This window comes from Sinocyclocheilus grahami, unplaced genomic scaffold (genome assembly GCF_001515645.1).
Source record: "Sinocyclocheilus grahami isolate Dianchi unplaced genomic scaffold, SAMN03320097.WGS_v1.1 scaffold141.1, whole genome shotgun sequence".
Lineage (NCBI taxonomy): Eukaryota > Metazoa > Chordata > Actinopteri > Cypriniformes > Cyprinidae > Sinocyclocheilus > Sinocyclocheilus grahami.
In genome coordinates, this window is record NW_015505320.1 from 196,206 (window position 1) to 212,577 (window position 16,372).

Here is a 16,372-nt window from a genome sequence, read left to right on the forward strand (position 1 = left end):
TTCGATTCGATTCTGCATTCTTTAAGTGCATTCACAGGATTATTTAAATGTTTCCCCTAAATTCTTTAAATTCTTAGTCTGGGGGCAAATTACACAGCAGCCTTTATGATTAGAGAACCATGGGTTAGAGAAAAAACACTTTTGTCCATTGTTAGATGCTAGTTTAATGATGCTATGGCATGACATGGCGTATGTAAAAAATGATGTAAGTCACGATTTTTAAAAAGAGCTTCAAAAGTATTATGTATAGGCTAACATTTTGTCACGCCAGGGGCGTAGCCATCATTTCAGAAGTGATAGAAATGTCAAATACAATAATTTTATGTACAGTATGTATGTATTATTATTATAATTTTTTTTTTTTTTACAAGGAATTATTTTCTTATCTATTACTTTGAATTTGCTATAAGAAATCAAATACACTGCTGGACAATAATCAATCATTTGTAATCGATATTTTTTTCCTAATGGCAATTTAATGATTGTTTTATATACTACAAACATTTCAATTTTCTGCACAGAATAAGGTAGAAAATATACTTGATCGTTTCTGTACTGTAATAAATTGTCAATTAGCACTGCATCATTCATAAATGTTATTTATTTATTGGGTTTATTGGCTTAACGTTTCATCAGTTCATTCTGCTTTTTATTAAGATTAGCTGCAGATATAGCCTGGCACGTCTTAAGTTCTATGAGCACGAGATCACTTCTCTTTCAGTGCGAAAACTTCTGTATCTCATTTTCATAAAATAAAATGCTATAGTATTTCACTTTTCCTCTCCATCGGCGAATGATGATTCTCAAAGAAAACGCACCTAATGTCTCTTTAATGCTACTTTCATGCATCTGATTATCAGATAAACCTCACGCTCTTATTTCAAGGTTGTTGTTAATGCTGTGGTTATTTTAAGTTTCCTTCGTGCATTCGGTTCAACGACATTGTTAAAACACATTTATCATTCAATGGAACAGTGTGTATGATTTAGACACGTACATTTTTGCTCTGTCCATGCAATAAATGCGCAGCCTTTGACTGCTCGGGTAATGTCGTCGGTATGACCGAGGGCCATTGAAAAACTACAGAAAAGTAAAACTACTTCACTTTAGCATTACTGGCCACGAGTCCTAAGAAGAAATGAGATCACACATCAGCTCAAAAAATGTGTCCGTGAGACGAACGGAGTGCGAGCGCAATCCTGTGACAGTCTCAGGCGGTGAATAGTGGAGCGCGTGAAGGAGAGCTGCGAGGGTACGAACACTGTTCAATGTCTCCATTCATTCGTACTTGTAGTAATTTAATGTGTATCTATTTTGAAAGCATTGAATCGCTATAGAAATCGCGATTCATTTGATTCTTAGCGTTTTAAATCGATTACTGTCTGAAATCGGCGATTCACGATTCAAAAATCATGTTTCAAGATCGATGCATATGCATCGTCAGAGTTTGTAATCGATGCATCGATAAAACGAGTGAATCGTTACACCCCTACTACTATGAAAGACCAGCAATTAATTTTAATAAAACTCAGTCAAAATAATAGTTACATTTTACCATATAAAAATTAAGTAATAAAAGATTTGAAATTTGTGATAAATTTTGCTATTGACTATGAAAAATGTTAGCATAATTTTTTGGCCATATTGCCCAGCCCTACCATATAGTTATCTTCTTTTAAAGCAGGGTTCTTCACACCTGGTCTTGGAGGGCTGCTGCCCTGCAGAGTTTAACTCAAATCTTGGTCAACCTTCGATTTTCTAGTGATCCTGAAGACCTTGATTAGTTTGCTCATGTGTGTTTGGGCTGGAGCTAAAATTAGCAGGGAACTGGTTTGAGGAACCCTGTTTTACATCCTCGCATAGGGCTGGGAGATATAGCTAAAAAAATGTATCAACGATATAATGTTTCATATTGTTCAGTATCGATAATTATTGAAATTTTTTATAACCTTTTTTAAAACAAAGAGCAATAGAAAAAAATTATAAATTTAACCACTGTATTTTTAAATTATCCCAATTTATTGAGACAAACAACAAATATTTTTTTGTTTTAACAATCAAACACAAAATAAAAATTAAATATCTAATTTCTAAAGTTTTATATGCAGATTAATTAGGTATTAAGGAAACTTTTGTCTTGTCTCCCGAGGCCACAGGAGGGCGCAATGAGTAAAATAATGCAGCGCATTTAAATTGTCAACGAAAGGAAGTAACTCTATAAAAAAAAAACGTGCATTACGTCTAAATTAACTTATAAAAATCTAATATAATTTCGTAAATTGCATTATGAACAAAACAGCATCATGTATTTATGCATTGCTTAAGAGCCGAAGCGCCATTCACACAGATTGCATTTAAAAACATATGAGACGCAGTGAAAAGGAATAAACCTCCACAAATTCGTGACGTGTTTTCTAAGTTTAAACTGTTTTAACTTTGCATGGCTTTCTATACATCTCTTGTACGAGACGCAAGTGCAGCTGTCTGTCTTAAAAATGTTGCGTTCTGTGTGAATGGCTTGGTTTCGGTTTTAACCTAATCAAGATCTTCTCCGCATTGAGCTTCTGTGTTTCTTTAATATTTAGAATGAATAACGCAGCAGCGGCGTGTCTTGTGTTCTAGAGCAGGGGTTCCCAACCCTGGTCCTGGAGTCACCCCAACACTGCATGTTTTGCATGTCTCCTTAATCAAACACACTTGATTCAGATCATCAGCTCATTAGTAGAGACTTCAAGATCTGAAATTGGTGTGTCAGAGAAAGGAGACATGCAAAATGTGTAGTGATGGGGTGCCTCCAGGACCAGGGTTGGGAACCACTGTTCTAGAGACTAACAAACCATTAAAATGCAGCAACATCACTTACATCATTATTACCGCATCTCGTGCGCCTTTGATGATGCTCCCTGACTCACACCTAACATTCAAATGCAAATGTTTATTTTAAATTCGACTAATATTCATTCTTTATTCACAATCTCCTCATCACAGGCAGGCACAGCACTCAATTCAGCATGTGTTTGTGTGTGCTGTCTGTGCCACTCATAGGACGTGCCTATATCGTGTGCTATATCGAACATTTTTTATATCGTTATCGAAGAAGGTGTACCGTCGATAAATAACGATACCGTTTTATCACTCCGGCCTATCCTCACATTATCAGCAAAGTATAAGAACAATGGTTGATTGACAGAAGAATAAGTGGTCCTCAGCAGGGCTCTAGAAATTACAACTGAAATGGTCACAGATATGCTAAAAAATTATTTGTGACAATTTAAAATCTGATCAACTTTTGACTTTTGTGGAAAACTCAAACTTTGTGTATCCATTTTGTCATGTGACTCATTGGTTAAGTACATCTTCAGAGTGCATGCCAGTTTTTCTTGCATGCAACAGTGAACTCATCACAGGCCTTGATGTCTGATTCACAGACAAATGGTTTTTACAAACCAGTTCTTAGTGAAAAAGATTCTTGGAACATTTTAAAACTGAGCTCAGTCATTTCTGAACAAGGCTCACTCTTTATCAAATTATTCTGTAATTTATGTACAAAATAAATAATTTGGCTAATTTGATCCTAAATGTTTTCCTTTTTTCCTTGGAGTCCTGAATCACGTTATCCATGGCTTCACAGAAATAGTTGTGCAATCAGTAGCTTGAGGCTGTAAGATTCATGATAGTACTAGACCAGTGTTTCTCAACCCTGGTCCTGGGCGCCCCCCCAACACTGCACATTTTGTGTGTCTCCCTAATCAAAACACACCTGATTCAACTCATGAGCTCATTAGAAGACACTCCAGGACCTGAAATGGGTGTGTCAGATAAGGGAGACATACAAAATGTGCAGTGTTGGGGGGCGCCCAGGACCAGGGTTGAGAAACACTGAGCTAGACCAGGGGTTTTCAAAGTGTGGGGCGCGCCTCCCCAGGGGGCGCCAGAGCATGTCAGGGGAGGCGCGGGGAAATTATAATAAATTAAAAATATAATTATTGAGTTAAATTATTATATGTATTTTTTATTATATATATACATTTTTTTTATTTAAACGATACTAAAAAAATAAGTCAAAAATATGAGAAACATTTTTCACCCAGAAGGCCGTAGCTGTGAATTCGCTGCTGTTTGACAAGCCCGCCAAAATGTATATGCCTAATAATACAATGGAGCGGTTTCTGAGAGCCCCCGATTCAAAGCCTTCAACTTTAGGGCTTAAACCCAAAAGAAGACGATATGAAGCAAGTTTTAGACAGCGTCAGACACAGCCCATTTTTTGCACTCCAGATCGACAAATCCACCGATGTGGCCAGCTGTTAACATATGTGCAGTACGTGAAAAACATGGACATTCAAGAAGAGTTTCTATTTAGTAGTCCTTTGCCCACCCACACAACAGGTGAACACATTTTCAACAAATTGAACGAATTTGTGAGAAAGAACGATATAGACTGGGAACGCTGCTGTGGCATATGCAGTGATGGGGCAAAATCAATGACGGGCCGCCACAGTGGTCTCATATCGAGGGTTAAAGAGGTAGCTCCGAGAGCCGTGTGGACCCACTGCACAATTCATAGACAAGCTTTAGCTGCCAAGAAGAAGCCAAATGATCTTCGGAGTGTCCTCGACGAAGCTGTGAAAATTGTCAACCTGATAAAAGCACGACCTCTAAATGCTCGTCTTTTCCACATTTTATGCGATGAATTGGGAGCGCATTACAAACAGCTGCTTCTGCACACCGAAGTTCGCTGGCTGTCTCGGGGCAGAGTTCTATCACGACTTCTTGATTTGTGTAAGGAAGTACTACTTTTTCTGTCTAATGTTAAATCCCCACTGGCGCAGCACATGAGTTATTCGAGCTGGATCGCAAGGTTAGCTTATTTGTCGGATATATTTGAACGCCTCAACACGCTTAATACATCATTGCAGGGCAGAGACTGCGATGTGTTTTCGGCATTTGAGCAAGTGTCCTCGTTCCGGAGAAAGCTGGATCTATGGGCCACTCGTGTGGAGAAAGGATGCGTGGACATGTTCCCTATGCTGGCTGACTTCATGCAAGAGGCAGGGCCGACAGTGGTTCCTATTCAGCCTTTGGTCGCTGAACACCTAAGGGGTCTGTGTCAGCAATTCACACACTATTTTTCCAACGAGACAATCCAGGATGAGTGGATTCGCAATCCATTCAAGTTCAAGCCAGCAGAAAGTGACGCACTGTCTATACAAGACGAAGAGGCTTTGATTGATCTGACTAGTAATCATGAACTGGAGCAAATGATTACACTCTCTTCCATTGGACATTTCTGGCTCTCTGTTCAAAATCAATTTCCTGAACTCACACAAAGAGCACTGAGGAAACTTTTACCATTCGTTTCAACGTATTTGTGCTAATCAGGATTTTCTGCTATGACATTCATCAAGAACAAATATCGTTCACGTCTTCAAGTGGAGGATGACCTTCGTCTGTTTCTGACGTCACCACGAATTAGTCTTCTCTGCACAGCGAGGAAACAAATGCATACCGCTCACTAAGGTAGGGATATAATTATGTAAGCATATTAATCAATAGTAGAGAGATTTCAATTTTGGCATGTTTAAAGTCCTTTCCCCACTCTCTGTTACAGATCATCTGACTGTTTTGACTGGGATGGACAGCTCTTACAAATTTAAATTGCTACAAAAAATTCTGTTCTTTTCATATCGAACCATCATTGTTTTTGTTTCATTATTCTTAGTTTTAAAAACGTTATATTAACTTGTTATTACGCTGAAAATAACTGCACTTTTCATGTTATCACAAATAATGATAAAAGTGAGTTAACAGTCTGACATTGTTCTGTGTTTATCTTTGTGTGTGTGTGTTGGGGGGGGGGGGGGGGCGCCATTGGGGAAGTTGTGTCAAAAGGGAGGCCCACTGTCTTAGACTTTGAAAACCCCTGCGCTAGACTAACAGTTTCTAAAGGGGAAACCTGAAACACTGGCTGTGAGTGGAAAAAACTCATGAAATGGACCATGCAGAAGTGTGTTTGGGCCTATAAAACCCCATGTGCTGGAGAGCCACACCTCTCCAAATCACTGTCATTACGGAAAAGCAAGTTAAGACTTGATGATCCCAAATAACATTCCTCAAAAAAATAGTTTTTTTACTGAAATCTGTGATCCGGCAGTCTGTGTAGTGGTATTCAATACTGAATGAAACCATGCTTTAAACAAGAGTTTATTTTCAAATCCTCTTTTATAGATTTGTAGGGGTGAAAGTGCTCTCTAATCAAGCTCTTAAAACACCTCCCATAATCCTGATTCATTCCTAGTAGTGCGATTTGTTGTGTAACGGTGGTGGTTCCTCAGAGCGAGAGTCAGTGATGTGTAAAGGTATGTCCAGTCTAATGTCTCCTCCGCTGTAGGGCCTTACATCAAGCCTGAGGGCTGGTACATCACTATAGCAATGCGCAGCACTGAGGCATGACTGCACTCGCAGCTTTTTATCCTGCTGTGGAATGAAGTATGCCTGTATCAACACGCCTTTATCTCGGCTCTCTTCAGTGGAAGCACAGGGAGAAAGAGACTGTGTACACACCATAGCGAAGACCCTCAATGTCCCAGGAGTGTGGCAGATCTGGGCCAGGGACCTTAACTGGATCTTCCATCAGGGTTCTTCAGGGTGAGGTGGCGTTAGTGGTGGTACTGGCATCCTTTTTCCTTGATTTCTTTAGTGTTGACTGTGTGCCTTTTTACAAGCTGAAGTGTAAGTGGTGGTGGCTGGAAAAAGCTGTTTAAACTGATTGTGCTTCAAAAGAAATTAATTGTATTCATTTATACATTTATACTACTTAATGAAAGAAGATACAAGTGTTTTTTTTGTGTAGGTTTTTTCATTGGATTGCATGTGATGTGTATTGGAGTTTTATTTCTGTTTCCTAACCAGACTAGCTTCTGAGAATGTTCTTGCAGCAAGTCCTCTGATCTTTATTCTGCCCATGTTTTTTTCTCTATAGGGAAACAGGAACTGGCTCACGAGTGTTAGTCTAAGATCATGCAAGACTTGTGCAATAGTTAATCTTTTATTGATCGTTTCTCAACTCTTCAGAAATATCTTTGTTATAGCTCTGGTAAAACATGACTTTCTTGTCTTTTTAAGGATCTTTTTAAGCTTTCATGATGAAAGCACTTCTTCTGGATTTATTTGTCTCTGTTATAGAAGTTAAATCATGTAGTGAAAGGCACAATTAAACTAGGCTAAATATTTAATGTTGCATCACCTTTGCATCACATCTTTGTTGTTTGAATACAATGCACAGTTGAACTGTGCTGTAAAACAGGAAGAGATTGTGGTCACGTCGAGGTTGAGTTGCACATGATTTGCTGAAGTTGAAGTTAAGACAGGATTTCACCTTATTTGGACATGTTAATGATGGGCGGAGACAGAGGATGCAGACAGCCGCATGATGGCACTGATTTCTAACCAGACTTGATAGACTGTTGGCGAAAACACCTTTGTACCATCTTAGGCCACATGCACCTGATAAGGTTTTCTATTAAGCTACTGAATAAATGTATTTTTCTTACTAGTAGAAATTTGAAAAGAAAAAGATTGAGGACACATTGTTAAATTCACCTATATTCCAAAATCAACAAAAAAAAGACATTTTAGATAGAATTTTAAAGCATTATAAATGTGCTTCCAACAAACAAGCAGTAAATAGTTTTTAGCCAAAACCGAAATAAAGTTTCGGTAATTGAACTACATATGCTGTTGAGGACCTCATGATGAACCAGTTGTGGTCAATTTCTTGTTGCTGTTCTATCATAATTTTTAGGGATGCACCGATATGAAAATTTTGGCCGATACCGATAATTCTTTATTTTTGAAAGCCGATAAACGATATGTTGGCCGATAAATCTATATCCAATTTTTTTATATACTTTGAGAGCCTGATTACAAAAAAGGTCTCCTCATTAAAAACCACATCCCAAACACTTAAACATAAGCAGCCTAGTTTGAACGGTGTATGTTTTAAAAATAATTTTACTCTCCCATTACCAAATTTAGTCATAAAAAAGTCTTACAAATAAATAAAATAATGCATAAATAATGCAAACAAGTCATTGGACATCATTACACGTGTAAAGAATCAAAATGAATGCACCATAGATCAATAAAACGGAATAGCCTCTGCACAGACAATAATTAAATGATTTTAATTACTAAACCATATTGCTGATGAAAATAATAATAGAAAAATACAAGTGGTTGTTATTATTAATAATGTATCAATGATTTTGAAAAAGTAACAAATTAATACCAGTTTTAAATAGCAGCTGTTTGAGCTGCACGTGCTGAAGCTGAAGAGCTGAATGAACATGGTAAACTGAAGCGTTTTGCTGGCAGCTTATTTAACTCAAGGAAATGCATCCTGAGATTAATATTAATACAACATAAACATAATATTACAACTTATATATGTACAAAATGATGCAGTTATTGCGTGCTATAGTCAGAATGTGTGATCCTGTTGTGGATGCGCTCTTCCCATATCAACGCGCTGAAACACGGCAACTAAACCCAAAGAATTCACAACGTTTTATTATAATAATGTTCTCATTAGAATGTTATATACACGACATTCCCAATCATAGTTATTAATGTTGTGCACTGCTGTTTGAGCTGCGTGTGCTGAGCTAAAGATGATCACCGGTAAACTGAAGCGCTCTTTTAACTTAACCAAACGCATTCTATATGAGATAAATCAGATATACATCAAATAAACACAATATTACAACGTACAATTGCACAAAAGGCTGCAAACGAACAGCACGCATCTGAAGTGTCTCTGAAGGAAATAATGCATTATTTATCGGCTTTAAGATATCGGCCAAATTTTCTTATCGGGCCGATACCGATAACAGAAAAAATTAGCATTTATCGGCCGATACCGATATGGTGGCCGATATATCGTGCATCCCTAATAATTTTTGCTCATGGTGAAATGTGTCCACATTGTTGACATGTTTACCTGTTGTAGCTTATCTGCGCTCTGTGTATTCAAAACACATTATTGAAAAATCTTTTGGCCCTTCAAAACTGTATTGGCCAAAACTGCACGTTTGCGTTGCTGAAATTTAGTTTAATTACTAAGAGAATAATTTGCAATTCCATTCAGATATACTAGTATAGCATTTTCAGTTTAATATTGTTCCAGTGCCGTTTTACAGTAAAATATGACAGCTCTTAAAATACATAACAATAACAAAAAAAAATACTCTCAAATTTTCCCTAAGAACCGTTTTGTGGCTCCACTGAAGATCTAATCAGCATTGCATGTACCTGTTACAAAGAGGGTAATCCCATAGTCCATTTTCTTATCCAAGAAAAATGTACAGAGAAATATATATATATACATGTCATTCAGAACTGAAAAGTATCAATTGTTTCCATGTGCCTTGTATTTTTATGTGTCGAGCTTATTAAATATCTCACATGAGGAGAGGTCTTTTTGTAGTTGCTGCCTATATAGAGTGCATCAAATCAGTTACGTATTAGGTTCTATTTTGGTTCAAATGCCATCATAGCCGCTAGAAAGCAAGGTAGCAAAGCTCTAAGTGTGCTGATGTCATACAGACATCTTTAGCAAGACATCCTGTTGTGCAGACTTGCACTCTGACCTGAAAACCTCAGCACTTTCAGTTGAATTGATGACCTGCTAGAACGGTTACTCTCAGAGGACTGCAATGCTAAGCTAACTGACAGCTTTCTATGTTACAGATAGGCAGTGAATACTCCAAAAAGTATCAGTTGCTTTTGCACAGGGGTGGACATTGTTGGCGTATCTCAAAAAAGAGTTGGCAGCTAGCAGAACATGAGACAGAGTCTCTCTGTCCATGCTAACTTGTTGACTGGCTGTTTTGTAGCACAGTAGCAGCTGTTGGCTAGCGGTTAGTAAGTTTTGCACTGTTTTAGCAGACTCTTGGCGTGGCTGTTGTGGTGGTTGGAAAGCTTTCATAAAAGGTCTGTACAATAAAATTCTGAAATTGCTCCTCTGAGATTTTACTGAAATAGTTACATTGTTATTATGGGCATTTCAAACAACGCATTAGTGGATGAATAACCTTGTTTATTTTGCTTGTATTCTTCTAGTGATGGATCTGATATGCCCTGATAAAGTCTCTTGCTAAAATGGCCTGCTATCTGTCATCATCTTAATTGTCTTTAGTGCAGCAATTAATTTATCAGCTAAGTTGTTTGTTTCTCTGCCGCCCTCTGCAGGTTGATCTCTGAAACCCTATTACCCTTCTGAGTGTGTTTCCCTGTCATGTCTGACAACGGTGAGCTGGAGGACAAACCCCCTGCCCCCCCAGTCAGAATGAGCAGCAACTTTAGCATCAAGGACAGTATGTCAACAAACCCCAGTTCTAAACCCCTCCCCTCCGTCCCAGAGGAGAAGAGGGACAAACCACGCAACAAGATCATATCCATCTTCTCAGCAGAGAAAGGTAAGACCGGAGGACCCAGGGGGTGCATTCAAATCAGTATTTTGGGACAATACAAAACAGCATTTGTGTTGAATACCACAGAAAAATACTTTTGACTCAAATTAGGTTTTCTTTAAGGCACAAACATTTTAACTTAAATTATGTATTTCTTGATTATATTGTTATTTGAGCTGCAAGTTTTTGAAGTATGATTGTGGTTTTAAGCAGATGAACTTGTAATTTGTTAACAACATCATGTGTATTCATTTTTCTCTGTCAGAAGGTTTAACCATATGCAAGTCATGAGGTTTCAGTTTAGCTTTATAGGTTTCAATGTAGCTTTTTAGTTAAAAATGAGTAGTTTTTGTATGTAAATTCCCAATTATAAAGATTTTAGGGGCTAATTTTTTGTTAAAAATATTAATGCGATTAATTTGATTAAATATTGCCTTAATATTTCATTTGATTCACTTTATAATCAATTAATGTCCCTAAAAAAACAGAACCTAGCAAAAAATCATTTGTTCTTCAATATAAAAAAAAAAAAAACGTGATGTTCAATTTAAATAGTTTTTTCAACATTTGAGTTGTCCTGTTTACATTCATTGTTTATGACTTACTATAACCCAGATTTTTGCTTTTTTTTTGCCACACAATACCACAAATGGTGACAATAAGGCTCAACTTGTATTGAACTCAACACATTCCTTGTGACCCTTCTGTAGTATGCTGTAATTGATCACATTTTTGGACACAGAGGCTCATCTCAGACTTGGGATCATTGATTGTAAAATTGTCCACTGGAATCTGTCATTTTGCCAGTGACCAGAAGCATGTAACCACAATCCTTCTTTCTGTTGAAGGAAGAAAAAAAGACAAGGATAAGGAGCGTCCGGAGATTTCCAATCCTTCTGACTTCGAGCACACCATACACGTGGGCTTCGATTCTGTCACGGGGGAGTTCACTGTGAGTTAGACATACTTTCCTACTTTCCTCTGGTGCAATTTACCCATGCTGCCCCTGATCTGTCCTAATCCATCAGATGCTAGAAAGAATTGCCGAGATTGATTTCTGTGACCATTTGTCTCCTGTCTGTCATAGTGCACTAATTTAATTTGCTGAAGTTTAATTAATCAAATGATCAGATGGGCCCTAACTCACTTTCTTATTTTCATTCCCATTTCTCTATCTTTATCTGTGTCTCAGGGCATGCCAGAGCAGTGGGCTCGGCTGCTGCAGACCTCCAACATCACGAAATCTGAGCAGAAGAAAAACCCTCAGGCTGTGCTGGATGTGCTCAAATTCTACGACTCCACAGGCAACAGCAGGCAGAAATACCTCAGTTTTACAGGTAAATGGGTACATATACATACTGCAACTGTATTTGAATTCATCCTCTAATGTCTATGTTCCTCCTCTTGATTTCAGATAAAGACGCACCACCAGCAAAAAAAGGCTCAGATCAATCACCAGTCAAGGATCCTGATGATGATGACGATGAAGCCCCGCCCCCTGTTGTAGCACCACGTCCACAGCATACCATATCTGTGAGTGAAGATCTCTTGTCATATATATCATGTCAAATAGGTATATTACTTAATTTTTTGAGTGAACACCATATTGTTGGTGTCTTTGTTGTCTGGATAGGTATACACTCGTTCTGTCATCGATCCTATTCCGGCACCTGCTGCCATTGCAGACACAGATGGTTGCAAAGCTGCAGATAAACAGAAGAAGGGCAAGGGCAAGATGACAGATGAGGAGATTATGGAGAAACTTAGTAAGTCTTTTGTGGTTACTCAACATTAGAGATGCTCACTATAACAATACTATTATTATATGCACTGCAGCATGTGAAAGTGATTCTGTATGACAGAATCCTAACTGTGTTGTGGTGATTGATCTCAGGAACTATTGTCAGTATTGGAGATCCCAAGAAAAAATACACAAGATATGAAAAAATTGGACAAGGGTAAATATATTCTATGATTCTTGGTTATTTTTTTCAATATGTCAGTCAGTATCACAAAAACAGTTAGCCAGTAGCTGAATTTATATTAACTATAATCTAAGATTGCTTCAATTGAATATTGTCTTTTTACAGTGCTTCTGGTACGGTGTATACAGCCATTGATGTTGCTACTGGCCAAGAGGTATTTTCTCTATTCGGTTCTTAATCTAATTTTAATCAATGTTTCCTGAGAAAAATCCTTGAATAAAAATGTAATTAACCTATGGGTCTGAGACAATTGCTTGATGTACACTACTGTTCGTGCAATAAATAAAAAATGATAGTAAAGACATTCATAGGATTTCTATTTCAAATAAATGCACATTTCTAGCAACACAACCGTTTTTTACATGAAAAAATGTTTCTTGAGCACCACATCAGCAAATCATGTGACACATTTTAAAATATATTAAAACTGAATTTTGAAATGTTTCTTGAGCACCACATATTACTGTTTGTGCTGTATTTTTGATCAAATAAATTCAGCCTCGCTGAGCATAAGAGACGAATTTAAAAAGAAATATTACAGACCCCAAGCTTTTAATTACACTAAATTAACATTAAATGGACTGCCATAATTTAATTGTTTGAGTTTCATTTAGTCTTTTCACAGTTGACATAGGCTAAGCTAACTGACAGTGATGTGTTTCTATAGGTAGCTATCAAGCAGATTAACCTACAGAAGCAGCCCAAGAAGGAGCTGATCATCAATGAGATCCTGGTGATGAAGGAGCTGAAGAACCCAAACATTGTCAACTACGTAGACAGGTAGGTACTTTACATCCCTTAAAGCTATTTAAACTTGATTATTTTGTGCATTGTATCCCATAATGTTTTCAGCCTTCTACTGTAACATCTACCTTGGATTTTTTTGTTTTTGTTTTGTATGTGCAGCTTCTTGGTAGGAGATGAGCTCTTTGTGGTAATGGAGTATCTTGCTGGAGGCTCTCTGACTGATGTGGTTACAGAAACCTGCATGGATGAGGCACAAATCGCTGCTGTCTGCAGAGAGGTACAGTATTTCTGGCATAGTAGTTGTGACCTCAGAGCCATTTGTTTTTCCCATCATCACCTGAACATTGTGGTTTCTCTACAGTGTTTACAAGCTCTAGAGTTCCTGCATTTAAACCAGGTCATTCATCGAGACATCAAAAGTGACAATGTTCTATTAGGAATGGATGGATCTGTTAAACTAAGTGAGTCCATGATCCCACTGTCAAGTCCTGGCTTCATTATATCAGAACAGTTTGAATGAATTGTCTGCTCTTCTCTTTTCAGCTGATTTTGGGTTCTGTGCTCAAATCACGCCTGAGCAAAGTAAGAGAAGCACCATGGTAGGAACACCCTACTGGATGGCCCCTGAAGTGGTCACACGTAAAGCCTACGGGCCCAAAGTGGACATATGGTCCCTGGGTATCATGGCCATTGAGATGGTAGAGGGCGAACCTCCTTATCTCAATGAAAATCCTCTGAGGGTGAGCCTTTCCTGACTCTGTCACGGATTCATTTGTTAAGTCTTTTTGTAATTAATGACGGTGGTTCAAGTGATCTGTTTAACTTTAAAGAAAAGATTTATGGCATTAATGCTTGATGATCATCTCCAGGCGCTGTACCTCATCGCTACTAATGGCACCCCAGAGCTCCAGAACCCAGAGAAGCTGTCACCCATTTTTAGAGACTTCCGAATCCTCTGAGGGTGAGCCTTTCCTGACTCTGTCACGGATTCATTTGTTAAGTCTTTTTGTAATTAATGACGGTGGTTCAAGTGATCTGTTTAACTTTAAAGAAAAGATTTATGGCATTAATGCTTGATGATCATCTCCAGGCGCTGTACCTCATTGCTACTAATGGCACCCCAGAGCTCCAGAACCCAGAGAAGCTGTCACCCATTTTTAGAGACTTCCTAAACCGCTGCCTCGAGATGGATGTGGAGAAGAGAGGTGGAGGAAAAGAGCTCTTGCAGGTAAGGAGCAAAACTGAATTCCAAAAATGCCTCAACAAATGAGTTTTGTCAGTTCAAAAATCTCTGTCTGAATATGTCAGGGTTTCCCAAACGGGGGTTCGTGAGGGAATTAGCAATGGCTTTGTGAGGTGATGAAAAGCGAATAATTAATACTAATAATAATTTTATGTAATATTAAAATGGATAAATAGGGCAGCAAGATTAATCAAAATAAAATGGTAATCACTATTTAGATGAGTGCATTTGAGAATGCAATGTGCACTAGGTTCTCTTTATTTACATTCACATAATTTCCAACATTTTTGTGGACAAACGTTTACAGCATTTCAACAGTATTCTGCCAAAATAAAATCTTGAGGTTTGGAATGTTATATGCGTTGAGGGTTAGATATTTGAAAATGAAGAATTTAAGACACACACCTTATTATTAGTAGTTGCAACTTGTAGTGTAAAATGATTTCTAATTGTCAAATTTTTTTTATTTCATTTTTTTTTACTTTGAAGTAAAGTTTGAAGTACAGTTAAAGTACATTTGCCTTAATTTTTGTATTTAAAATGAATAATTATTAATATTTCATTAAAATAATAATGTAAATTAATTTCATTTAAAAAATGACAGTAAAAAATATATGTATTTTGTTTATTTGCAAATCTTGTGACTATCAACCATCACCACAGAACAGTGAATATGTGGATGTGTTCTTAATTTATTGTAATATTAACTTAATTTCATAGGGGGTACTTAAAGTAAATATTTTACATCTAAGGGGTTTTGCTGAACAAAAAGGTTTGGGAACCTCTGGAATAGACTGTGAATCTATTTAATTTTCTGTAAAATGTCCTTCTGTCTCTTGCAGCATCCCTTCCTGAAGCTGGCAAAGCCTCTTTCCAGCCTCACTCCCCTTATACTTGCTGCCAAAGAGGCAATGAAGAGTAACCGCTAGCCGTTTGTCACTATGTAAATGAGTTTTGTCAGTTCAAAAATCTCTGTCTGAATATGTCAGGGTTTCCCAAACGGGGGTTCGTGAGGGAATTAGCAATGGCTTTGTGAGGTGATGAAAAGCGAATAATTAATACTAATAATAATTTTATGTAATATTAAAATGGATAAATAGGGCAGCAAGATTAATCAAAATAAAATGGTAATCACTATTTAGATGAGTGCATTTGGGAATGCAATGTGCACTAGGTTCTCTTTATTTACATTCACATAATTTCCAACATTTTTGTGGACAAACGTTTACAGCATTTCAACAGTATTCTGCCAAAATAAAATCTTGATGTTTGGAATGTTATATGCGTTGAGGGTTAGATATTTGAAAATGAAGAATTTAAGACACACACCTTATTATTAGTAGTTGCAACTTGTAGTGTAAAATGATTTCTAATTGTCAAATTTTTTTTATTTCATTTTTTTTTTACTTTGAAGTAAAGTTTGAAGTACAGTTAAAGTACATTTGCCTTAATTTTTGTATTTAAAATGAATAATTATTAATATTTCATTAAAATAATAATGTAAATTCATTTCATTTAAAAAATGACAGTAAAAAATATATGTATTTTGTTTATTTGCAAATCTTGTGACTATCAACCATCACCAGAGAACAGTGAATATGTGGATGTGTTCTTAATTTATTGTAATATTAACTTAATTTCATAGGGGGTACTTAATATTTTACATCTAAGGGGTTTTGCTGAACAAAAAGGTTTGGGAACCTCTGGAATAGACTGTGAATCTATTTAATTTTCTGTAAAATGTCCTTCTGTCTCTTGCAGCATCCCTTCCTGAAGCTGGCAAAGCCTCTTTCCAGCCTCACTCCCCTTATACTTGCTGCCAAAGAGGCAATGAAGAGTAACCGCTAGCCGTTTGTCACTATGTGCCAATACCCAAATTCCTTCTCACGACCGAGTCCTGTGAGAACCTCCATCACTCCAGCAGA

General features: G+C 37.3%; 1 protein-coding gene across 1 annotated transcript in view; it reads left to right on the forward strand.

Moving 5' to 3' along the window:
* LOC107591323 (serine/threonine-protein kinase PAK 2-like) overlaps positions 1 to 15,386 on the forward strand; it is a 27,210-nt gene extending 11,824 nt beyond the window's left edge. The window contains exons 3-16 of the mRNA XM_016280450.1: positions 6,531 to 6,648; positions 10,252 to 10,478; positions 11,321 to 11,424; positions 11,665 to 11,809; positions 11,887 to 12,005; positions 12,106 to 12,238; positions 12,367 to 12,430; positions 12,563 to 12,611; positions 13,125 to 13,237; positions 13,364 to 13,481; positions 13,566 to 13,665; positions 13,748 to 13,944; positions 14,295 to 14,432; positions 15,290 to 15,386. Of these exons, the coding sequence (XP_016135936.1) occupies positions 10,298 to 10,478; positions 11,321 to 11,424; positions 11,665 to 11,809; positions 11,887 to 12,005; positions 12,106 to 12,238; positions 12,367 to 12,430; positions 12,563 to 12,611; positions 13,125 to 13,237; positions 13,364 to 13,481; positions 13,566 to 13,665; positions 13,748 to 13,944; positions 14,295 to 14,432; positions 15,290 to 15,376 (1,548 nt within the window). The 5' untranslated portion in view covers positions 6,531 to 6,648; positions 10,252 to 10,297 and the 3' untranslated portion in view covers positions 15,377 to 15,386. The remainder of the gene's footprint in view (positions 1 to 6,530; positions 6,649 to 10,251; positions 10,479 to 11,320; positions 11,425 to 11,664; positions 11,810 to 11,886; positions 12,006 to 12,105; positions 12,239 to 12,366; positions 12,431 to 12,562; positions 12,612 to 13,124; positions 13,238 to 13,363; positions 13,482 to 13,565; positions 13,666 to 13,747; positions 13,945 to 14,294; positions 14,433 to 15,289) is intronic.
* Positions 15,387 to 16,372: the final 986 nt, after the last annotated feature.